This window comes from Ovis canadensis, chromosome 14 (genome assembly GCF_042477335.2).
Source record: "Ovis canadensis isolate MfBH-ARS-UI-01 breed Bighorn chromosome 14, ARS-UI_OviCan_v2, whole genome shotgun sequence".
Classification (NCBI taxonomy): domain Eukaryota; kingdom Metazoa; phylum Chordata; class Mammalia; order Artiodactyla; family Bovidae; genus Ovis; species Ovis canadensis.
Genome location: NC_091258.1, coordinates 23,101,643 through 23,127,744, shown reverse-complemented (window position 1 = coordinate 23,127,744; position 26,102 = coordinate 23,101,643). Strand labels below are relative to the sequence as shown.

General features: G+C 47.1%; 1 protein-coding gene across 1 annotated transcript in view; it reads right to left on the bottom strand.

Annotated features, from left to right (window-relative positions):
- Nucleotides 1-26,102, bottom strand: part of CDH13 (cadherin 13) — a 1,027,771-nt gene that overhangs the window by 223,664 nt on the left and 778,005 nt on the right. The window contains exon 7 of the mRNA XM_069552548.1: nt 3,990-4,168. Coding sequence (XP_069408649.1) covers nt 3,990-4,168 — 179 coding nt within the window. The remainder of the gene's footprint in view (nt 1-3,989; nt 4,169-26,102) is intronic.

Sequence of the window (26,102 nt, the reverse complement as noted above, 5' to 3'; positions counted from 1 at the left end):
TTCATTTCATAGGATATATGGTCCTTATTTTCTCCAAACATTTCCCCAAACATTTAAGCAAGAGACCCAGATCCTCATGCCCATCCTATCCGCCAAGGCATTCTTGCAGCCTATTGCAGTTCCTCACACTCGGTAGGCATCAGGCGAATAGACTAGATTACTGGATGACTACACACAAGGGCAAGAGTGAGCTCTCAACTAAAATAAAATAATTTCTTCTGTTTATATATATATACGCCTGCCGGATGGATCTTGCAATTCTGAGATAATCTATTAGCTATTTACTCATAAATACAAACTGAAGGAACATAATAAGTCCCTCTATCCCTCTTTATCCATCTCTCTATCTGTTCATCCATCCATCCCTTTATCCATCCATCTCTCCGTCCGTCCCTTTATCCATCTGTCCCCCCCATCTCCCATATATTTATTAATTGCTTCATCTTTCCATCCACCTCTTTATCATCCATCCAACAAATCTTTACTGAATGTCTTATTTACCTGGCCTTACATATGTTTGGCAATGGAAATTCAGAGATGGGACAAAGATCCAAGATCTCTTTCTTTAGGAACTGTATGTTCTGGTATGGTTTCAGAAGAAGTAACTAGAAGAGCTTGTAATGGAAAATACACTATGTTTTCAAGTCAGACTTGATGTCTATTAACATCGAGCTTACAGTAAGGCAACGGAAATACATGGTCACTGCAGCCGCTCTCACAACTCAGCTGTGAATCGAAAGGAGTGCAATAACCCAGCCCGGCATCAGCAAAGCGAAGAGGCATGGCTCGCAGAATGAAGCGGATGTGCTCTGCACAACCTAGGGAGACTCTGCGACATGTGAGTGGAAAAAGACCTAGGGGTCCTGCTGGGGTCCTCTTTGAGAATGTACTAGACGGAAAATTAAAATGAAAAGTTTACATCATATCAACTAAGCTCGGGTCAACCCTCAGACTTCCGGAACCTCCCCACAAGGCAAGAGTCAGACAGGAGCAAACTACTTGCGAAATCTCAGTGGCCCCAGCTCCAGGAGTCTCCATCCCCTTTATTTACACACACAACATTCAGTGCTCAAACTCACCATTTGAGATACTGTGAATGAATACATGGTAGCCACACGTAATAATAGTTTAAGTCATATCAAAGTTTGTAGCAGTGACATGAAATATTTTCTTAAAAATGAATGCTGTGTAGATCAGTTTTAAGTGTTCTGCCCAGATTATCCAGAAGTAGAATTTTGAAACCACACCTAAGACAGGATGCTTTCTCAGAAGGTCTCCAGAAATAACAAACAGTTCCATAATTCTGCTATGGGAACTTATTTACACATGAATCTTAGGAAGAGCCTAGTGAGAAGAAAACAGGGCAAACTGGAAAACACCAATGGGAAGTCTAATGCGTGAGTTCTGTCCCTTTAAAGATAAATATCTTAAAGGCACGTTTCTCCCTTTCAGCAGACTTGTGCAGGAGAAGCTTAGCACAGCACTCGGAAACAGACGAGGTATGCCTGAATTCAGGGACATTTCTTTCCTTCAGATTGTACCCATATTGCCTGGCTCAGCACTGAACTCTTGAAACCCTCACAAAAAAGTGACACTTTTCATTCACTTTCATTGATTTTCCAATTTCAGTTAAATTATGTTGACCTTTTTTTCATTTTTTTATGTATTGTGGCTAGAAAGGCTTAATTCAACTTCCATAGTTATATACTTGTAATTTAATAAACACCCAAATGACAGGGTCATGAACTTGAGACACACTGGTACCCCCAAATAAACCTTTAAAATGCTGTGATCTACTATATTATCATTCTGCTTTATAAATAGAGACAAAACATTTTCTATTAGTAAAAACAGAAGCTGAGATAGAGAAACAACCATTTCATCTTCCTCTTGCAAGAAGAATTTGCAAGTGACTTTGGGAGAATTAGGGGTTATAAGAAAGCTTGTGTGTGTGTGTGTGTGTGTGTTTGTGTGTGTGTGTGCACATGCACTCTTTCACACACACGCTAGATGGGGGATAAAGGGAGAATTGGAAAGTCATTACCTCCCTCTGAAGAAGACAGGCAATAACATCAGTCAGGCAATAACAAAAATAAGGAGGTTTGGAAAAAGAATGGGAGACACAATGGAGGAAATGGACCTGAAATGTTCTTTTTTCTGCTTCCTATTTTTGATTAAAAACCATTGCATGTTCCAAGTGACAATCACAGTTTCAATGCAAATTTCATTCTCTCCCTTCCCTTCCAATAATTCCCCATTTCCAGGTCCAGTTTCCCACCCTTCACATGGAAGATCTTACTGTCATCTCCAACTCATTCTTACTAATATGTCAAAAAACATACTTAGGAGTTTTGAGAGCACTGAAACTGTGCTAGGCAGTGGCCAAACATGCAGGTGATCAAAGAATCTCTGTTCTCAAGACGTTTACTGTCTAGGCCGGTGGTGCCCACTAGAACTTTCTGTGGTGGTGGGAACAGTCTACCTGTGCCCTGGTTGGTACAGTAGCCACTAGCCACACGGGGCTCCTGAGCACTTGAGATGTGTCTGGTCTGACGGAGAAACTGATTTCTACATTTTAATTTCAAGAATGTCAATTAAAATTCAGATAACCATCTGTGACTAGCTGTTATTGCGTCAGGTCTAGACCAAGTGGAAGAGGACCTTCGTTAAAGAGAGAGACAAGCGTGTAAAGCAGCGTGTGGCAGGTGCCAGGTGAGGCTGCAGGTAAGGGCAGCCAGGGACTGCAGGAGCGAGAGGCTGTGCAAGCCCCGGGGGCGGAGCTCGGCTTCCCAGAGACGTGGGCGGGTCTGACCCAGACTCTCAGGAGGAGCTACAGCGAAGAAAGCAGAAAGGAGAGGAGAAGGCATTTTAAAATCAAAAACGTGGAAGGGAAGATGCACAGGACCCCAGAGGGAAACCCAGCGCTCGTCCTGGGGCAGATGGGCTTGCAGAAGTCAAGGGGGAAGGTCGGGGGACAGGCCGTGGGACGATGTCCTGCTGGGAGCAAGGAATCCCAGGATGGGGGCAGATCTGGGTGGTTGGCGATGCAGAGCGCCCCCATGTGGGTTGGCATCTTCCTGTGTGAAGGGCCAAGAGGCTCTCTTATGGAAGGGCGCCTGGCCTGCGGGGGCAACAGGGTGGCCCTGGAACTCCGACAAAGTCCAGGACCAGGGGGCATGTGCAGCGGGACATAAGTGGGCCAGGAGCAACACCCTCCTAAATGGGGCAGCTGCCACCACCTCCCCCTGACAGTCACGAGTGGTGTGACTGATCGTCCATGTATGGAAACTGGGCCCCTGATTTCCAGAATTTCTGATTTTCAGAAAGGCTGGGAATTGGAATTAAAAAAAAAAAAGAAATATAAAGTTGAAATATTTTGAAATGGCGACTAATATGAAACTTTAAAACACCCTGGGCCAAACCAAAGAGCCGGCATGTGGGCTGACTCAGCCCATGGGGTACCTGTCTGTGACACGTGACCTGGAAGATGGGGAGATTCCTATAGGGATGGCCTCGCGGGACAAGAGCTGAGCCTGAAGGGAGAGGCAGGCTCCGGAGCACGCACTGGCACAGGCAGCACAGGGTCTGAGAAAGGGGTAAGTTGAAGCCACCGGACTCAGTGACAAGTAGAGGGTCAGTCATCTCAAACAGTCACCTCCCTCCCATCTACCCCTCACTCAGAGCGGAAAAGTGAGGCAGGCGGAGCCCACAGTCACAGGGGCCTCAAGAGTAAGTGGCGGGTGAGCAAACAGCCACCAAGGTGAATGAATGCAAATGACCCCAAAGGACATGATTTTTTCGGTGTGTGCTTCCTGGGGTCACACAACATGTCATCTCCCTTGACCGATTTTCCCCATCCAGCCACGGGTCGGCATCTCATTGCCGCCCTCACGATACGGAAGGGGTCACTGATGGAAGCCCCACGTCCTCCCCCTGTGAAAGCCAGGTTCGATCCTCGTGAAAAGGAAGTGGTGTGTCTTTCAGCTCACCTCCCGGTCCAGCAGTGCAGGTGACACAACGGTGACGATGTCTCCTTTCTCGGGATCGATGTAGAACATGTTGGGAGATGGCTTGTCAGGCGTCTGCTGACGGATATTGTACCGCAGGAGGGCATTATCCGTGGCCGGGTCGTCGGCGTCAAAAGCTGTCATCCGCATCACCGTGGTCCCTGCGGGGGCGAGACAGAGAGCATGTGTTGGTCACTTGGGGGACAGTGATGGGCCAAGCCCCTCCCCCACCTGGGCGATGGCCGTAGAGTGATGTGTCAGTCACTTTCCAGATTATAAAAAGCAAAGCCTTTCCCTGGCTCCCTTAGGTTTTAGCTTCCCTTACTCCCTCCCTCTTTCCTCTATCACGTTAAAAGACCTGAAATACGGAAAAGAAATGTTTGCTGTTCAGCAGATTGACAGCTTAATTTTTCCTTCTGCTGATATGCTGTTTATTTCCATGGGTTTTCACCCCATTGTGGATATGGCTCTCTGACAATGGCCTTCACTCTAAAAGCTCTTACTGAATGCCTACCACGTGGGGGAGGGGACCCTGGGCTGGGTGCTGGGGAAATAGAGGTGCAAAAAGTCACATTCCCTGGGGTCTGGCAGGTCAGCAGCAAGCAGCAGAGAGAGCATATGAAAATATTAATGTTCTCGCAGTGCACTGAGAGAGGGCGATGTGAATACGGCAGAGAACAGCCTCCGCTAACTGGAGGCTCAGGAGAGGTCCCTGGTGCAGGCAGGGCCCATGGGTGAGTAGGTGTAAGGGAGGTGGGGGGGGAACCTCAAAGGGAAAGGCATCCCAGTTACTTCTGGTTAAAGGGAACCGGGAACAGACAAGACTGGAGCACCTCTGTGCACAGCCACGGCGACTTGCGTGTTGACAAGTGATCTTGTGGGGATGTTCATGGTGAGTCTGAGAAAAGCTGGGAAACGACCTAAACGTCCAACAGCAGAGGGATTGCCAAAATGAGGGCGTCCCCACACTATGAAATACTTTGCAGCAGTCAGAACAGGTTTGTAGATCTAGTGTGTTCTAAGATGAGGAGCTCTCCCAAACTGAAAAATAGCAGGTTGGGGAATGTCACCCACAGTATGCAGTTCATGGGGTCGCAAAGAGTCGGGCACGACTGAGCAACTGAACTGACTGACTGACTGTCTGGCCCACAGTATACCATCATTTTTGTGAGCCTATTAACACACAGAAAATCCCACAAACTTTATGCATGTATTTTTCAGGTACAGCTTATGTCCATAAACGGATAGAGGAAGGTCTACAAGGGTGAACCTCACACTGATTTTGGTGGCTAAGCTTGGGCAAGGGGAGAGGGTACTGGGAATAATGGTGACAGAGAAGATGATAGCCCAGTCTCTAATGTTTTGATCATTTTTACAAGGGGGTGTAGTTTTGAGATTAAAATTTAATTTAAACGGATCATGGTTATAAGCACCAGTAGAAGCACAGACTAGAACAGAATAAGGCACATTTGTCTGCTGTCCTGACAACTGTGAGCCTGGGTGACCTGCTCAGCTATAGATTTTCACTGTAGTTTACTCTCCTATGAATATAGGCCCCACGTCCCGATTCTGAATCCTCTGGGCGCACAGCATGGGGGCAGCCTGGTACTGCTGAAGCAACAGAGCTATGGTTCCCAGCAGAAATATCCAGGAAATATTCTAGCTTAACGGAAACACAGAGTCCCTCCAGCTCGGCTACCATCCTGGTGTTCCTTTCCCTTTTATAACAGTGCTTCTTGAACAGTGAAAGCCAGTTTATTCTTTCCCATAATTGGAATCAGATTACGAACCATCAGGTCTGAACGATCAGGCAAAGCATCAGAGTATTCTCAGGTGGGGTGGGTTAGTTCCCCAGTCTCCGCTGATTTCACCAACACTGCCTTAGGCCAGATGCCTCCGGACATGTCTGCTACCCTAAGTGTATCTCTGCTCTTTGCTTCTTTGTGAAATTGTCACAGGGCAGGCCTCAGGGTCCAGGGTAAGAATAGCAAGTTCTTGGCACGCGCAGCAGCCCGCTCCCTGGCCCCTTGCCTTTGGGAGATGGCAGCAAGCCATTTGGCTGCTGTGCTCTATTTCTCACTGAGACGCTCTGTGGGATCAGGGTTCTGTCTCCGCCCAGTGGTCCAGGCAGCCACTGCCAGTCTGTCAGCCTGAGTGTGAAGGGTACACGCAGTTGCCTTCATGGTCTAGGAAAACAGGCCTACTTGGGGGTCTCGGTCAGAGATCAGAGGCAGCTTCCAGGCCCACATCTTATCCTGGGCCAAGCTCACTGTGCTCTGAGTGGGCAAGGCCTGGAAGGACTGTGGGTGCCACAAGAAACAGTCTCCAGTCACGTACGTGTGATCCGCTGCCTTGTACTTCATCAGTGTCTAGTGAATGCTTGACTGATGGAATCCGTGCCCTATTTAATTTGCCATTAATTGAAGTTGGAGAGGAACAAGCAAAAGAAAGCATAAAAGAATGGAGTCATCACAGTTCGCGACAGTCATGGCTTCATAAGAAGGGGAAAAAAACACCTCTCGGGTTGATGAATTTTTAGTATCTACCAGGCCATTCATTAGTCATGTCATTTTTCATTGTTAGCTTTTACAGATTTGACAACATGGTATATGATAGATGGGTTCATATGACATGGGTTCTATCCCTGGGTCGGGATGATGCCTTGGAGGAGGAAATAGCAACCTGCTCCAGTATTCTTGCCAGGAAAGTCCCATGGACAGAGGAGCCTGGTGGGCTATAGTCCAGAGGGTCACAAAGAGTTGGACATGACTGAGCATTCTCACACAGTGTGGTATGATAAAAGGCTATTCTGGAATATTCCCGAGGACAGACAGAAGATGCTTTTTGTTTTAGTGGATAATTAGGGAGCTAGTGACCTGATACTGCGCCCTGCCTCGGTCTTCGCCCAGCATGAACGCACGTCTGGATTCACTTCTGAGGCCCGCCTCTGTGGGGCATGAGTGCCGCTTACGCCATCTACACAGGTCTGCAGCACTGGAGGAAGCAGCCTTGACCTAGGTTCAGTCATGGCTGACTGTGAACTCGGGCAAGCTAGCCAGCCTTCCGTGAGCCTCGGCTTCCCCATGCGCCTGGCTCCTGACATGAGGATATCAGTGACACTCCTCTCTCTGGTCACTGTAAGGAAGGCAACACAGGACATAACTCGGTGCCTGGTGGGTCAGTGTTCAGGGGCAGATGCCTTTATCATCATCCTGCCCTGGGCTCTGAGCCCATCACGGTGGTGCGGGCAATGGCCTCAGATGGACAAAGGAGCTCAGAGTCGAGTTGTCCATGGAAACTGGCCCCTGGCATGGCAGGAGTCCTGGCACCCGTCTGCTCCGAGTTACCCTGCCTCGCCCTCCCCCTCCTGTAGCTCCCTGTGGCCCCTCTCCCCAACCTGGCTTTTAAAAGTGCTTTGCTGAAATTCTCTGGGGAGTTCAGGGCTTTTTAGGGCATGAGCTCCAAGCTCTGACGGTACTGTCTGTTTGGCTTCACTGTATGTTGGGCGCTTGAACTTGTACTGACTCTGCCACCTCGTCCGCTGTTTTAGCTTATGGATTTGGGTCTGTACTGTGGAGATCACAGATCTATACGGACACAAACACATGTGTGTATACACACACAGACACACCCACACATACATTCGGCAGCCACCAACCTTCTCCGTGCAGTACTCTAATCCTCCTCTAGGAGCGGGGCTCTATCCTGAGCCCCGCCTCGGTGGGCCCACCATCCTGCCCTTGCCCACTCCTCCCCAGGGGTGGGATGGTGATTTTAGTACTTCCAGGTTCTGCAATGGCCGGAAAGCCTCCTAAACCAGCATTTCCTAGATTGTTTCCAAGAGACCCCAGTTCTGTGGGCTCAGCGGAGAAACCCGTTTGGGAAATATGCAGGAAGCACAGTTGAGCAGGTTTCCCTCCTGAAGGATTCCTAGCACCCTTAATAAGCAAATGCATATCGTGAATCTCCAAGAGAGAACAGAATCTGTAGCATTTCCCAAACTTCTCTGTGGATGGAAACTCTTCATTTTAAGAACATCTTTATGTGATGGATCACTTTGTCCTAAATCTAGCTTGTGGGGGACACAGACTGTGTTCTGTTCCTATTTATAAGCTTGGTAGCTGACACTCAATAGGTCCTCCATCAATGTCCTTTGGGTAGAATTGCACTCTTACAACTCACTGTAGCTTTGACTTACTCCACAGTGACTGGAAGTCATGGATAACTTGTTAGTGAGAAGAATGGACAGCGCTGCCTGGACATTTTTCATAACCTGGTGTGCTCCTCACTGCCTCTGAGCTCTCTCCCCTCTAGAGGCCCTTATTGGACCTGGATTCAATAGACACACACCAGATCCAAGTTCAGGGCTGATGGCCAGCTGGTGGGTGCCAGGACAGTTGTTTCAGTGCCTCTGGATGGCCCCGGTGCCTCAGCCTTGCCCAAGCCCCAGTCCTGGACTCGGAGAAGCGCTTGTTCATTTCTACCGTCTCAGCAGCTCCTCGTCTGTGCTCATCTTGTGCCTGTGAGTGCTTCCCAATGGCAGAGATGTGATAATTATATGATAGACACACGTGCAGGTCCTCCACGTGGTACATTTCTGTCTTCTCCCCCATCACAATATTCTCCCGAGTGTCAAAATAAATGATAATCACTCCATCACTCCCAGAGCCAGATGAGCTAGCAGCAGCCCCTGCAAAGCAGAATAGAGGGATTTCAAGCTGCGCTGGCTGAAAGCCTCAAGTCAGGCCATCATTGCCTTTTGTCGAAGGACATGGCTGCCAGTGCGACAGGCTGATAAACCATTAGGAGAGTTTTGTCTTGGCCCCAAATCCCCTTTTTCTTGGCTGTATTTCTCTGATTAAAGATAGGTGCTGCTTGGTATCATGACCTTGAAGCTGGTATTTGAAGTTTTGCTTCCTTGTGATTTCAGGCACAGTCACACCCTTGAGAAGCAGAGCACAGAGCTGAGGGTAAGGGGCTGTTTTCAATCTCCAGGAAAGGTCAGCCAGCCTCAAGAGTGGGAGACTCTGAAAGACGGCTCGCGCTGTCTGTCTCACAGGTGACAACATCCTTCTGTTCTTGACACTTGCTTGCCTTCATCCCTGAACATGTCCTTCATATGATCGAAAGTGTCAGATTCTTTTTTTTTTAAGAAAAAAAATACAAAACCAATATTCCTATAAGTGAATAATATATGGAGACGTGGACATTAGGGTCTGTATTTGGCACAGGACTTCTGAAAGCACAGTTGGAGCAACTGTGTGCTTTCCAGGGAGGCAAAATTTAAAAACCGATGTGATCAGAGATGGCAGGCATCACTAAGTGTCGGAAGGGAAGCCCTTAGGCTCTTGGCACCATGACTTGTTCAGCAGGTAAGAAGGCCACAGATGTATTGCGGGGGCACATAAGGTCAGATTGATGCTGGCTGGAAACTGATTTCTGTTGAAACCCTTCAGGCTGAAGGGGTCCTGGGCATCCTGATACCAAATGCCCAGCAAGCATTCTAGACATGGCATGACAAGCAGGCCAGTGTGCAGGAGGCTGAGAGCATTCCGGGACAGCCCTGAGCAAACCAGAATGGAGGTGTCACCCTGCTGGCCAAGTTCTGCTTCCAGATGCAGGCATATCTCACGGTCACTTCTGTCAGAGCACAGATATGCAGGTTGCTCCTCTGTGACTTCAGTGGCCCAGAACGTCCAACCCCCCCACCTGTCAACCAGCCTGGAACTACTTTCTGACCACACGTGTGGACACAGCCCAGCTCTCTCCTGATAGTCCTTAATAGCGAGGAAAGAACCAGGGGAGCAAATGCAGGCCGAATAGTGTTAGAGGCACCACTGAGGATGTGGCCTGTCTACTATCAAATCCTACCCCACCAAGAGCCATCTAGGCATCCCGGGGCAAATTCCTTTACATCGCGAATCCTCAACTTTCTCACTTACAAAAGAGCGTCTCCCTTCACTGGCTGTTGTGGGCATCGAACGAAATAATGCAGTGTTTCTCAACCTTTATTTTTTCATGTCAACCCACAGAGAATATTTTTAGATATGATTTTTTCCTACCAGCCATCCCCTGCCATAGATATTTATGTATATATGATGGCTCTTTGAGGACCACAAACCACTGTAATAGCTCATGTTTTTAATACCCTCCCCCTCCAAGTACCGATTTTCTCCCTCTTGGAGGTTACACTGACCCCAAAGGGAATGAATAAATTGAGGAATATGAAGTCCAATGGCTGGGCAACGGTAAACACTCAAAAGATGTAAGTTTTATTGATATTCATATTCACTGCTGCAACTTACAACTCAGTTCTGGGGACCTCATTGCTGCGTGTGATGGTGATGATCAAATGTCTTGTGGGACCCAACCACCCAGTGCAGTTCTAGTTGTGGGATTCATGCCCAGCATCTCAGAAGCGAGGATTAATTAAAATCTCATAAGGAAACCATCCCTTTCTTTCCTTAGATAGCCTAGAAATGTCTGTTGAGCTCATCCATGCATGAACCAGCTTCCTCTAGTGTTGTCAATGTTTCCATGTACATGGGAATTAACAGGGAAACTGTCTAGATTAGTTGACAAAAGATACCAAACCAATCTGATAGGTACCCAGAGGCAGCAGCATTCTGCGGTGCGTGCATTCCTGAAAAACCACCCGAGGAATGAATCGTAAATAATGTCTTACTTTCCCATTGACCTACATTAGCACTTCAGACCTGCTTTATCTTCATTTGAGGGGATGTCCAATTGCAAGCTGCTCCTCATAATTCACTTTAAGTTTCTCTGCTTATCTCCAAAACACTCTACTAGCAGAGAGGGGGTGGGGGGAGGCGGGGGCTATCTGCTGTGGGTGAGGAAACTCCTAAAGAAAGTGCTGCCTGACACTCAGGAGAATAGAGGCTTTGACCCTGACTTGGGGAGGAGGGAAGGGAGGAAACAAGTTAGATTTAAGGCCAAGCCTGGTGAGGTTTAACTTTGTCACCATTGGTCCTTATGGGGCAGGGGCAGAGGCTGCCCCTCTGCCCCCTAATTATCCAGGGACAGTCACTCACCAGCACATTTTCATATGGTAGCCAGGCTATGCATTAGACTCAGAGTTCTTGATAATGTGAGTTTAGATGAAGATGCCAGTGACCTTTGGCTTCTCTTTGACAGCAGCCCAGACCCATTGGCCCCAAGGGTATGACTCTCCGGCCCCATTCCCGGAGGCGGGTCATGGAATTATATTATATTTCACCCAGAGCAGACCCCACAGACTGATGGCTTCAGCAGTCATTTTAGACCATGAGGCGGCCCTTCAAATAAAAGCCATATGATAGAAAGGCAGACCACAAAGAGTTTGAGTCTCTGATGACATGGAGTTTGAAGGAAAGCTTGGACTTCCTGCCTTTGGCTTTGTTTACATGAACAAAAAATAAATGGAAGGTAAAAGCCCGTCTTGTTTGAGCCATTGTTATTTTGAGTTTGTTATTTCACGCAGTCACACCTAATGCTCTCTGAAAAAGAAGAAAGTAAAGATTGAAGAAAATAAATAAATGCACTTTATTAAGTGGTGTTACTCTAGAAAGTAAATTTAAGTAAAATTTGTTGCTTTAGCTTAGAGCTAGAGGGCAGTAATTTAGGCAAAAGTGGAAACATCTAGTCATAATTTCTCAGGTATTTTCAAATATTCAAACTGATTTCCACTTACTTAAATCATCTTGAATCCAGAGGTAACCTTTCTATCAGGTGGCAAGATTGTCCTATTAGTCCACCTAACTGTGTATGGTTCCTTCCAGACTTAGCCATCTGGACTTAGCCTGAGTTTAGCCATCTGACATTCTCTGGCCAATGGGACACATGGATACAAACAGAGGTTTGGAAGTGCCTATTCACTGGAGCTTGTCCTAGAACCCAGCCGCCATCTAAAGATATCTGGGCTCTCCTGCTGGAGGGGGCCACATATCTGGGAAGTGATGCTCCCTGGCTGATACCCCTAAATACCCATCACACATGAAAGTTGAGGCCATCTTAGACCATTCAGCTCCAGCTGAACTCCCACATAACAGCAGCCATGTGACCAACCTCAGGCAGACGAACAAGAGAAATGCCCCACTGAACCCATCCCAACTTACAGAATCAGGAACAAATAAATGACTGTTGTTTTAAGTCACTAAACTTTGATGTGTATCATTATACAGCAACAGATAACGGGCATAGGAGTATAAGTGGATTAGTTTCACATAGAAGCTAGAAAATACTGCAAAAATAATTTAAAAAATAGTGTGGAAGTTGCCATTTTTATTAACCAGTTAGCACAATATATTCAGGGGATTGGACCAGAATCAAAAGAGACAGGTGCAGGCAAAAAAATAGATGAGAAGAAAATGCAACCCGTTTCCCAAATGTTGGGCTACTGGGGCTACCAGTGACATCAGCATAAATCACTACACCATGCTGATCACTAAGCACGGAGGTTGCCTAATGAATATTCTCTGGAAAATCACTGAATCAAACCGGCACAAAGTACATACTTTCCACGCAGGTTTGAGATGAGTGAGTACCTTCAACTAGGAAGACAACTCTGTGCTTAAAAGTGAGAACGCCTTCAATTCTGAGATGGTCGCCCGCTTCCTATAATGGCAGCCGGGAGCGCCTCTGCGCAGCTGCAATTACCGCAGGCTTGATTTGAAATGCGATCAACTTCTCTTCTCCAATTTGCTCTCCCTCCCAGGAGCTGGTTGGTTTTTTAAATACAAATTGACAGTCAAATATGTAATAACTTATGACAAGTTGAGCAATGGTTGTCTCCCATCTGTTTTCAAAGGTTGTTTATTTTTATAGCAATAAAGAGATGGTGGTGACAGAACCACCTTATGATTATTTCAATTCTTGGTTGCGCCTGCTAATCGTTCAATCTCTTGGTGCCTCTGCCCTACTCCTCTGGTGAGCTGTTGTTTGAGCTGCAGCAGGCCAGATGTTAGGAAAAATAACTGTTTTTGAGATAGAAGGTAACACATGGTAAAACTAGGGTCCCTCCTGTCAGGATTCACTTTATTGCCCTAATTCCTTCATTTCATCCAGCACTTTAAGGTAATGTTTTTCTCAAAACCTATTAAAAAATTCTATTTAATCTTTTTATCTCTAATTCCTTTTCTATGCAGCTCTTTCAAAAGGATCCAGGAAATGCTGTTGAATTAACTGATTTTGCCTAAAATACTTCAAAAAGGCAATTTTAAGTGGAATATCTATCTTTAGCATTTCACAGTAATAAAAAGAAATCTTTGTATAGGATCAGTAGGAGGTAGCTGAAATTCTCAAATGTGAAAATATTCTTTCCCATAAAACTCAAGGGAAAGACAAGAGGAAGTTATGTATTTTTTGTTTGTTTGTTGCTAAACCAATTTAAGAGATATTTAAAAAGTAATTCTAGTTCTCCTTAGAGCAGTGGTTTTCGGTGGGGTTGATTCTATCCCTCAGCTGACCCTGGGCAATATCTGGAGACATTTTGGGGTTGTCACGATACCTAGATAGCATATTCAAAAGCAGAGACATTACTTTGCCGACTAAGGTCCGTCTAGTCAAGGCTATGGTTTTTCCAGTGGTCATGTATGGGTGTGAGAGTTGGACTGTGAAGAAGGCTGAGCACTGAAGAATTGATGCTTTTGAACTGTGGTGTTGGAGAAGACTCTTGAGAGTCCCTTGGACTGCAAGGAGATCCAACCAGTCCATCCTAAAGGAAATCAGCCCTGGGATTTCTTTGGAAGGACTGATGCTAAAGCTGAAACTCCAGTACTTTGGCCACCTCATGCGAAGAATTGACTCATTGGAAGAGACTCTGATGCTGGGAGGGATTGGGGGCAGGAGGAGAAGGGGATGACTGAGGATGAGATGGCTGGATGGCATCACGGACTCGATGGACGTGAGTCTGAGTGAACTCCGGGAGTTGATGGACAGGGAGGCCTGGCGTGCTGCGATTCATGGGGTGGCAAAGAGTCGGACACGACTGAGCGACTGAACTGAACTGAACGATACTGGAATCTAGTGGGCAGAAGCCAGGGGTGCTGCTGAACACAGGACAAGGCATAGAACAGCCCCACCACAGAGAATCAAGCAGTCCTAAACGTCAGTAGTGCTGAGGCTGAGAAATACCATCTTAGAGTCATGTATACCCTTGTGTCTAAAAGTAATGGCACTTTTAAAATCCCACGCCCACAGAATGGAAATAATCAGCCTCCCTTTTGGAAGAACTCTCTCTTACTGACATGAAGCTCGCTGAGCGCAGACATACTGTGTCTTCTGTATTTATTCCCCTCACAATGGCTCAAACATTAGCCCCGCTGAATATGCAGATATTCATAGTATATAATGTTGAAGAACATGCTAATACGAGATGCAAACAAGCATGTATAGAATGTATAAGCAACAAGGTCCTCCTGTATAGCACAGGGAACTATAGGCAATATCCAGTGATAACGCACAGAAGAAAAGAAGATGAAAAATAATGTATAGATGCTCAAAGCTGAGTCACTTCGCTGTACAGCGGGAATTAATACAACATAGTAAACCAACTATGTTTCAATAAATTAAAAAAGAACATGTTCACACTAACATCATTTAGTTTTTCTGCTTAAATTTCATGAGAAAAGCGTGAAAATCTTCAGATACCAGGATAATGTTTTGTACATAGTTAAGAGTTTTGTAAATATTTTTGAATGCATGAGTGAATAAATAAATGAATAAGGTGAATGAATGAATAAAGAATGAATATTTTTATTTGTTATCTTTCCTCTATTATAGCTGGAGGTAATGATGAAGGTATAAGCAGAAACAGGTAAATAATTCATGCCTGACTTGCCCTAAATATTAATTCGTAGGTAAAGTCTGAAAATAGGCCTGTTTTCCCTATCATTTATATCTATTTAAAGGGCAAAGGTGAGGCAGTTTTGTTGTTTACAAACATGGACTATGTATTAGGCTGGTGTAGACTGAGGAAATACATTTCAAGCTGAAATTTTACTGGCTTAACATATGGCTTAATCTGTCCCTCGGAGTCCGCCCATTTGGAGGGCTCCCTTTCAAGCGGTTGGTTCCCAGTTGTGACATAGGGACCTAGACTCTGGGATCTGGTGGTCTTGCCACTGGGACACATGGCTTCACGGCTGTTGTGGGAAGAGCAGAGAGCTGCAAAGCCATGTGCAGACTCAGGAAGTGCTTCAGCCAGAAACGGTGCGGGTCACCCCAACTGCCTGCCGTCTATGGCCAGACCTGGGTCTAAGGCAAGTTCAAGAGCAGGGCGTGTGGCCCAGGTGATCGGCCAGGGCACTGTGTTCAGAAGGGCCCAGTGCTTGTTTTGATACTCCGCTGTCACCTTCTTGACATTCTTAATAGTTGTGGACCACGGGGGGCCCACATATTCATTCCGCAAACTCTGCAGCCTGTCCTGGTTGAGAGCGAGGAGCCAGACCTGAGAGAGGCCAGGGAAATGTACAAGGGGGCACCGAGACCCCCCCAGGGGGCAGTGGGCATCTCGGTCAGAGGTCTTGCCAGTCAAGCCACTACGAGAAGCCCCTTGTCTCCATCACTCGGGCTCCAGCGGCCACTGCTCCCAGAACTCGTAGCCTCCCCAGCAGAGTCATCCTTGTTCTGTGAGAAGCTCACGAAGTCTACTCAGGGTCTGCTCTGACTCCTGGCCTGCCCTGTGCCGGCTCCCGCCTCCCAAGCTCTGGGATCCCTGCCCCGGGACACCTGTGTGAGCTCCACACTCCATTTGCCTCCCGGCTCCCAGCTCTAGAGCTCACTTCAGACACCCTCGAGCTGCTGTCTTCCTGGCCTCTGCCTTGATTTGCTGGGTCCCAGGCTGCCTTCTTTTTTTTAAAAATAAGATACTTATGCTTAGTTTTCTCCTCTGACAACCTGAGTCCCCCCAGATGAGGTCACACACTATTATGACGTTAAAGAAATATGAGAATCATACATTGTGAACTGGCTGCTCATCATCACCTGGGAAGATTTTAAAATACTCTTGATGCTTGAAACTCACCCTTAGAAATCCTGAATCTAGTGACTGGGCATAGAGTCAGAAGAATGTGATCCTGGCAATAGACGGGGCCAGACAGATGGGGACTCTGACATTCTACTTACTGGCCACGTGATCTGGGTGATATGTGCAAGTTCACACAACCTCAGTGTCCTCACCTATTAACTAGGCAGACACCTGCCACTGTTTAAAGTTGGTTCAAAGATCCATGTAAAATAGAGGAGGCCCTGTGAGGCAGCCTGTGCAGTAATTCTACAGGGAGGAAAAGGAACGTGTTGACTTAGTGTGCCAGGAATAGTCCCCACACAGCCCTGCCAGAGTAATTAGGCCCTTTCCGTTTGAAGAAGGAGAAACAGAGGCTCTGAGAAGTCAGACACCCTGCCCAAGATCGCCGAAGACAAGTGCTGAGCACGTCCTCAGGAGGACACACAGAGGACCTAACCTTTCCCGCTGGTTCCCACCGCTACCCAGACTGTTAAGAGCACTGCAGGCAGTAACTCCCCCTATAGCCCTGTGCCGTATTTGTCATTAGCCCCATGTTACAGAGAGGGAAGCTGACGCGGGTGAAGGTGGAATCGCTGGCCCTCCGACCAGGCTATCCAGGGCTCACTGGCCGAGCCATGATGCCTTCAGCACAGGGCATTGCCCTTAGACACTTCAAATTACATTTTGCACACGGAATAATTAATTTTCAAGAACTCTCGCTGCAGACTGGTTACATAACACTCTGGGGGTATTTTTGAGCCATGTCGGGAGCTCAAAGGGTTAGTAGGGCCAGCTTCACTCCCAAGTTGGAGTGAAGACTAGATTGATGACCCCAGAACTGCCCCTGTTAGGTAAATAACCAGCCTGAAGTCACAGGCATGATTCATGAGGAGGCTTGGGGAGGTCTACAGGGTGGGGGAGGGGTGCTGGTGATTACTGAAGTAACAAGATAAAAATGAGGCAGGATGTAGAAATACGGCACATCCAAGATGCGAGACTCTGCCTTCAATGGGGAGAAAGTGCCCGCAAATTGCTGTTGGAGCTGTAATGTTGCTGATTGTGCAAACATGTGTTCTTCAACTTGATAAGTAAATACATATTGGGTAGCATGGTGATGTCGCAAGCTGTTGTTTTATGGCTGGGAAGTCAGCTGCCTGTGATTGATGCAGCAATGAAAGTATTTATAAAATAACACCAAATTAGAAGGAGTCCTTTTATGAGCCTGGGGAAATGGATCTTTTATGAAGAATGCAACTTGATGAAGGAGTTTGATCAGGGTCCCACGAATCTGAAATGAAACATGCTTGACATTGAAATCTAAGAGGGACCCCTCGGGATGTGCGGCCTCCCTGCCTTGGGGGAGGGTGGTGAAGCGTCTCCCTGACTATCCTGCCACGAGGAGGGTCATTTCCAGTTGGCATGCTGTTTCTCTCCAGGGTGATGTCACTTCTGAGAGCTGTATTACCTTTTGCAAGCCATCGGGACACGACTCGGAGTGACTAAGACACCATGTAAAACTGAGTGATACGTATGGATTCACCCTTGTATCACATGGAACCAAACAGCGTTAGGCACATAGTAGGTGCTCAGTGAATATTTGGTTATGGAATAAATGGAGAAGAGACCCAATAGTGCCTGGCTCACTCTGTATGAATATTTTCTCATTTCACTTATGTTTCTAAATTGTCTCTCCTGTGTGTGTATTTCAGTCTCCTAATGGTGCTGCCTTTCCAGATTGGAATGTTCTCTTCTTGGAAATAGTTCGGCAGGGAAGAGACCAAAGGCATCTGTTCCTGCAGCTGAGAGAGCCAACAGGCACCTGACTCAGGCTGGTTTGACGGGATGCTTCCCTGGGTAGTAATGGTACTCATCAATAGGCTTGCTGTGTGGGTAAAGGAGGTTAATATATATAATATTCAGTCCAGGACTTTGTTCTTTGAGAATATAATTATCATTATGAAAGAGGCACACGTCAAAGGCTCCACTTTTGATAAAGAAGTATAAGTTAAGTTTGAATGAATGCATGATTAGGTGAAATAGTTGTTTTTTTTTTCCTTCAGGTAATCTTAGGTTGCATAGATAGAGGTAGATTAGCAAGTATGAGGGACGTGATCATTATTTTAACTCAATATTAAGCCTGGTAGCTCAGATGGTAAAGAATCTGCCTGCAAGGCAGGAGACCCGGGTTTTATCCCTGGGTGGGGAAGATCCCCTGGAGAAGGGAATGGCAACCCACTTCGGTATTCTTGCTTGGAGAATCCCATGGACAGGGCAGCCAGGCAGTCTACAGTCCATGGGGTTGCAAAGAGTCAGACATGATTGAGCAGCTAAGACTACTACTACTGCTATCAAGCCTTAATAATATTTCAGGGCTTATTTCATGTGCCAGGTGACTCACAGATAATCAAAATACATTCCCTTCTTTCAAGCTGCCAAATTGGTCTTGGTCTTTACTTTAGCCTTGTCTGTCTTTTCTGAAATTCTTTCTGTTAGCCAAGATCAGTTCATAAGCTTCCATTATAACCCTGCAAGGGAGGGCCAGGAGAGCCGTCCTCTGATGCCCAAAGGTCTGATGTCATGAGTAAGAAGTGGAGAGGGAACGCTGCGTGGCTAGAGGGCACCTGCGTGTCTGGTCCCGGTCCCTTCCTCCATTTCTTTGCAGTCAGCAGCACAGCATCTTCAAATCTCTCTCTGTGTCTCTGACCTCTGTTTCCCTCATCACAGCTCCTTCTTTGCTTCTGACCCTCCTGTCTCCCTCTTATTGTGGCCTAGGGTTCAGGAGGCAGAAAATACACAGATGGTTGAAAGTTAAAGTGAGGGTGTGCAGACAGGTGTGTGTGTGTGTGTGTGTGTGTGTGTGTGTGTGTGCAGGGGGTGATTCACTACCACTAAAAGCCCGGGAGAGCCATGAGGACCTGAAACGGGGCATCTTGTACTGCAATACCTGCCTGCGACAATGGAGGGCCGTGCAGGACTGTTTGCAGACAAAACAGAGCTATGGAAACGGCGGGAGCCAGGCCTGGCCTCCGCTTAGGGTCTCTTTGTGCTCTACAGGCCCGTGGTACCTGCGGAGCTTGGAGAGACCGCAGCTGCCTCATCAGTGTGCGGTGGACCCTTTGTGATTTGCGTGACCTAAGAATCTTGTTTTGAATACAGATATGCTTTCAAGGGCCAGCCCTGTGCCCACTCCAGGAAGTCACAAATTCTGCCTGTATACTGCAAATATTCACTTATTTCAACTCCACTCTACTGGGGCCGCTTTGTAGTAGGTACTGAGCTAGGACTGTGGATATAGAAATGAATAAGACAGTCCCTTCTCCTCCACCTTCCCACATTCAACTAGGAGAGACAGAGATGCTTAAACGCAAAATGTCATCATAGTGCAAAACATGCATTTTCAAGGTCGCTCTGAAAGCGTCGTGTGGTGGGCAGTGTGGATCTCCATTGGTATAAGGTGACTTAAGAATGTCTCTAGTGGTTCTCAGCTGAGATTTAGGGCGGGGTGAGTCTCAAGTTGCTTTTCCCTGCGTTACTGATGACTTGACCTGCTTGCTCCCAGATTACTCAATTATTACTTAGTATTTCAGTCTTTAAAACATTTCCTTCCACAGAATAACTTGCCCATTTACTGAGCACAAAGAGGTATTAAAGCCTGCAGAACACACCGTTGGCCATCTTTAGACTCTCCCTCCTGCTAAGAGAGTGGGCACATTAAAGATTTTTTTAAGAGCTGGAAACTTTAAGGCTCTATTTGCGAGTCAAGTTGAAAAAGCACTGAATTAAAGGTCCTGAGTACCCATTACATCAACCACTGCTTTCCACACTCTTGAACGTTCACCTTGCTCTGAATTCAATCTCTTAAATGCATGCCTGCCGCAGACATGGCCATGCAAAATGGTTAAATATTGTGGTTCAAAAGATCCCCTCTCAGTAGAGAAAAGAAACCCTAAAAGAAGCTGCAAGGTCCTAAGCAACTCATTTTACCAAAAGGTGAGCATTCAGCAGTCCGCTCCCTGTGACTGATGGAAGGGTTGCTAGCAATTAAATGGGGGACGGAAGCCTACACCAGGGGATGATTTGCAGGTAGTTATCCTTCACTGGGGACAGAAGAAGGGAAGAGAAACGGTAAAAAGGAGACAGAAAGGGAGAGGCAGGAAGGCAGCCATCTGTGAATTCTGTAATCGAGCAAACATGCCCCAAGGATTTGCTACGTGCCACCTGCGGCGTGACTTGGTGTCTGCCTCTCAGGGCTCCTGTCTCAGTGGCGCACCCCTCACTGACTGCACTCGTTTCTAGGGCCGCTGTATCAAATTCTCACACACTGGGCAGCTTAAAACCACAGACACGTGTTCCCCCACATCCTGGAGGCCAGAAGTCTGAAATCAGGGTGTGGGCGTGTCTCGCTCCCTTGGAATGTGCTGGGGAGAATTCGTCCCTTGCCGCTTTCAGCTTCTGGTGGCCACTGGCATCACTTGGCTTGTGGCCCCATCTCTCTCTGCTATGCCACCACATCACCTCTTTTTCTATATTTCTGTGTTAACACCTTCTGTCTCTCTCTTCTAAGGACCTTGTGGTTATATTGCCACCCCCCCAACCCTAGATAATCCAGAGTAACCTCTGCAGCTCAGATCCTCCTCTGAATCCCATCTGCAAAGTTCACCAATTTCAGGGCTCAGAACTTAGCCTCTTTGCATGGCCACGATTCAGCATACTACACGGCTCACAAGGCAGGAGACGCTGTGCTGAGCTCTAGAGCGTGAACTTGACCTCACGGAGGCTTCTGTCTGCATCCCCTTGCTGTCCTTGAAGGAAGAGTGGTGATGGGCTTGAGGTCACACACAGCCAGCGCCTGGTAGAATCGGGGTTGGAAGCCGGGCGTCCGAGGCCGCAGAGCCCGTGCTGGACCCACGCATGCAGCAGATGGAGGCAGGCAGCAGGGACAGGGCAGGGCAGGGCAGGGCAGGACCAGACACGAGCAATATACACATATCTATGGCCACAAGGATGTTTGGGATCAGTTACCTGAGACTCAATTCAGTGAAGAAGACCCTCTGGGCCTCTGCCCTCAGAGGTCGTAAATTGTTTTCTTAGAGTCAGCTAATGATGGACACATTTTCCAGGCTCAGTTCTCAAAGACAGGCAAGGGACCATCTCCTAAATCTCAAGATTTCCAATCCTGTGAAAGCCATTCTGTCTTTTCAGAAACATAGGAAACTGGCCCAGGAAGACGAATGCGTGACATTTGCTCACACTTAAGCTCCATCATGGGCTCTGCTGCGTTTAAAGGGAAAGAAATATCTCTGTCACAGAGGACACGTGCTTTATATTTTTATAAAAAAGGAACAAGACAAGCTTCTTTCTCGTCTTTTCAATCTCTGAGGAGAGAAAAATGTACACAGTGTATTTTCCTTCTTTGAATCACAACACATTTGAACAGAAAGAAGCTTTGGAGTTAATCCAGTCCAAGGGGCTCAGTGAGAACATTTTCCCTGAATGTCACCTGTTACAGACTCTATTTCTGGCCAGTACTGAGAAGTCAGTTTTATGGAGAAGGGTTAGAATCCTCTGCCTCTGCCCTTGGATTCTGCTCTACTTGGATCACATTGAAATCCTGCATCGTCCTGGTTCCCATAACATAGAAGGAAAATAGACAAACCAGAGACGGCTAGGAGTGGGGGCAGGGAAGGCAGCCTAGATGGCAGGGCTACTGCAAGGTAAAGATCAGTTCTAGTAACTGGGTCCTTTTTTTCAAACTTTTTTAAGACTGAAAGGGAAGGAAAGATTGGATGTAAGGTCTTGCCTGGTGAGCAGTGAGCTCTCAGCACTGAGTGAGAGTGTGTGTGTGTGTGTGTGTGTGTGTGTGTGCGCGCGCGCGCGTGTGCTCACACGCTGTGGGGTACTAGTAGGGAATCTTGCTTTCAAAGGAGGGTGAACCATCAGACCACCTGTGAAAACCCCCTCAACGTTAGCACCTGTGATTCTAGCAGGGTGCAGAGAGCAAAGCCGGTGAATTCCAAGCGCATGGTGCTACAACGGCGTGGAAGAGGAGAGGCTGTGTTAAGTCGTCCTCAGCTGATAAACCCGAGAGCTGTGCTGACTGCTGGAGTGAGGAATGGCGAGAGAGGAGCACGAGAGGCACCTGTGCTTCTAATCTCAGCCACTTATTCTACAGGAGGCACACAAGGTCACACTCAGACCGTCAATTCACAGCTAACTGACAGGGAGGTCGGCTTCGAGTGCGCTAAAGAATTCCAGGGCTCCAGCCGCACAGGCAGCATGCATCTCACATTTCCTTTACCTCCCAGTCACTGTTATCAATTAAAAAGGCAGCGCCCATTGACTTGAATCTTTATTTAAGCCCTTGTGAACATTTCCATCTTAATAAACCAGCCGAGTGGCTTGTCTGTTATCCACTCTCCTGAAAAGGGTTGGTGTCACATCTGTGTCCATGGGGACTGAATGCTTCAAAAGAGCTATTCCAACTCTAAATTCAGATTCAGCGTGTTTATTGAAGCCTCTTGCCTATTTCCATGTATCTTATCTCATTTGCCCTTTTACTAAGAGAGGACCCAGTTCTGCCGTACCTTCTAATGCTTACTAATGACCCCTTTCTCTCACCTTTAAGCTACTAGCTCCAAACCATTATCCCATTCTCACTTTCCTTCCTACTTAGCGCTTCTGAAATGTTATACATTCATCTGTTAAGTCTGTTGATCGACAATCTCTTGCCTTCACCAAATGCAAGGCGGATTTATTCTGCTCTGTGTCACCAACGAGGATGGCTGTGGTGTAAGCGAATGAATGCCGGCCCTGTTGGCACCAATGTAATGCTTCTAAAATGAACATTTCCTTGTGTCATTCCCAGACTTGATATACTGCAACAGTTCTTGCTGGATACAGTAACAAATTTAGAATGAACTGTCATGGCCCTTCCTGACCTGGCCGGTGTTTATTTCTCCTCTGCTACCCCCTCATCTTCGTCCCCTTCCCTTCCTGCCGCACTGACTGGTGGTTGTTACTGCCATCAACAATTACCTCCAGTTCCTTTCAGCCATACGTAAGGACTGTGCTTGTCTCCTCTGCTGGCCTTAGGTGCAGCCTTGCAACTCACTTTGGCCCACGAAACCTGAGCACAGGCAGGCGTGTCCCTTTCAGACAGAAGCTCTAAGAGGCAGTCCCCATACTTGCCGTCTCTCCCTCTGCCCAGCCCCTGCCAACGTTCCGGAAGGAAACTTTTTGTCAGCCTGCATCCCGGCAGGGCCCCCAACCAGCCCCCGCTGCACACTATCGCAAGAAGAAACCTCTTCTTGGCGAGCCGCTGGATGCAGAGGCTGTCGCAGTATAAGCCGTCTGGGCTGACACACAGAATGCGAGCTTCCTTGAAGTCGGCACAGTGCGTCACTTCCGGGCCCTGGCACGTGCTCTTCATTCAGACCTGGACTCTTACACTCTCCTCTCTCCCTGCTGGCCGTCTCATCTCAATGTTTTCTGCTCATCTTTTAAGACACTTGGGAAAGTTCGTTCCTCAACCTCCTCCCTTAGGTGGGATTAAACATTCCTTCCGTTTGCCCTTGTTTCTCTAACGGTTGTCCTCACCCCAGTCCGGTGCACATCCGGTTGCAATTATCTGTGTAGTAGTCAGTCTCAGCTACTAGACTAGCTTGAGGGAGGGGCTTACCATCTCCACAGACATATTTCCAGTCGGTAGGAGGTCAACAGGCTGCCTGGGGTATAAGTATTATATCAACTTTTGTTGGATGAACGGATGAGTGAATGAATGGGTGAATGAGTGAAGAGTATTAGAAGTGTTCTTATTCACAATTTCGGGGGGTGTTGGGTAAAATATATCAGTTGCTCCCTGTTTCTTATTTAATCCCCTCTACTCTTTGAAATAATCACCCTCATCCTTATTTAAATCATGGAAAATAAGACTCAGAAAAAGATAATCATGGATTTGAGATAAGAGAGTCAAATAGGAGGCAGGGGAGATTCAAACTCAGGTCTCCAGCCTCCCAAGTCCAAGGTCTTCTCCCTGTCCAGGGCTGGAAATTGGGCCCCCAAAATCCCTTTGCTGGGTCCAAGGTCAGCAGAGGGACAGGACCTGCTGAAAGACCAGGTGTCATCTGCAGGGCAACTGTTGCTACTTGGGAGACCGCCAGGTGGGCATGGAAGGTCCTGGACTTAGCTGTCCGCCCTGTGATGCTTCACACTTCCACATCAGTCTGTGGTAAACCAGTTGTCTTCCAGCTTCCCCTGTGACTTCTCTTTGGTTGTTCTTACAGAGTCACGGAAGCTGTGAGGTACAAGGGATGTCAGAGCCCTGGAGTCCAGCTCAGTGTGACTGTAGGGACAGTGAGTCATGCAGTTTCTGTTTGCACATGCGAGGACCTGAACTCACATCTTACAAGGCTGCCCACTGCTCTTTGGAGCATGTCTGACCACTGGTGAGCTCTTGTGCACACAGAGCTGGAACCCGTCTTCTGGAAACCTCCTGCTCTGCTCTGGCTCGTCCATGTCTCCCTCTGAGGAACTGAAAAAACTTCTCTATTGATGCATATTTCATTTCCAGTCTTCTGACTTTGCTGCAATTTGTCAACTTCCTACTCATATCAAGGTGCTGAGAGCAAAATATGCAAGGTGTGACCTGACCTGTGCTGACCGTGGGAGGATGGTCACTGTTCCTGAAGCAGAAATTAGCTCACTCAGAAGGCACTTATGCAGAAACGCCTTTTGAGCTTGTGGTCCACTAGGACCGCAACCTCGTTTTCATATGAAATACTGTTTAGCATAGCGGATCTCACCCTGATTTAGTAAGCTGGCTTTTTAAGCATCTCAGGCAAAGACTTTACATTCTTCTCTGGGACATGAAACTGTCAGCTCATGGTTGCAGCATGCCCATGCCTTTTAGAAAACCTGATTCAATCGTCTGATGGATTAGCTATCCCTCACTTACTCTGGTTGAGGCATGATTTTGATAAGTTATTGATATAAACGTTGAATGAGGTAAGATTAGTTCTTGGTAAATGTCATCTAGCTCACACTTCTCCCTTTTCCTTTTAAAATTATGAATTGCTTCATACATACACAGGAATCTTATGCACATAAATTCACATACATACACATATACAGCACATGTGCGTGCACATACGTAACATATAGTAAGGTATAAGGAAGAACAGAATCACACTTCTGCCCACTACTCCGCTCAGGGAATACCATGCGTGACGCCACTGTAACTTCTGCTCGTTTCCCCTCAATCTCACCCACCTTACTTCCCTCCGAGGAAAATGGTTATCAAGAATTTTGTATCTCTTAATCCACTGTTTTGCTTCATAGTTTTACTCCTTATCTGCCTCTACATATATTAGTTTTTCAAGTTTTTTAATCCTCTATAAATGGAATCACACCATATGATTTTTCCTGCAAATTGTGTTTTTCACAGTGTGGTACGTTCAGGTGGTGGGGAGTGGGGGTTCGCTGTCAGTGCCGCTGAGCGGCTCACCACACGCCTGAGCTGTCCTTCACCAGCCATGAGGTGCTTTATGAGCACACAGATCGCTTTCTCTTCCTGCTCTGCTGGCCACACTGCTGGGAGCATCCTTGTCCAGGTCCAGGGCACATATGGAAGCTCCCAGCGGGCACAGGGCTAGGAATGCACCGCATGCCTTTAACTTTTGTAGATAAGGACACATACTGTCTTCTCTAAGATAGTGTCTTAGATTTTTACCACTTTTAAAATGGAGTCTTTTTTTAAAAAATAAATAATCTCTAAGATTTTATGAAAACTTGTCATGGATCAGGCTGAGGTTGAATATATTATGCTTTGGGCAATCCTCTTTTCTACCAGCCGAGCAACACTATTGAAAGCTGTGTGTGCTCAGTTGCGCAGTCATGTCCAACTCTTTGTGGCCCCGCCAGGCTCCTCTGTCCATGGAGTTTTCCCATCAAGAATATTGAAGTGGGTTGCCATTTTCTCCTCCCGGCGCCCTTCCTGACACAGGCATTGAACCCATGTTTCTTCCATCTCCTGCACTGGCAGGTGGGTTCTTTACCACTAGCGCCAAATTGAAAGCTATGTGCTCACAACTCAT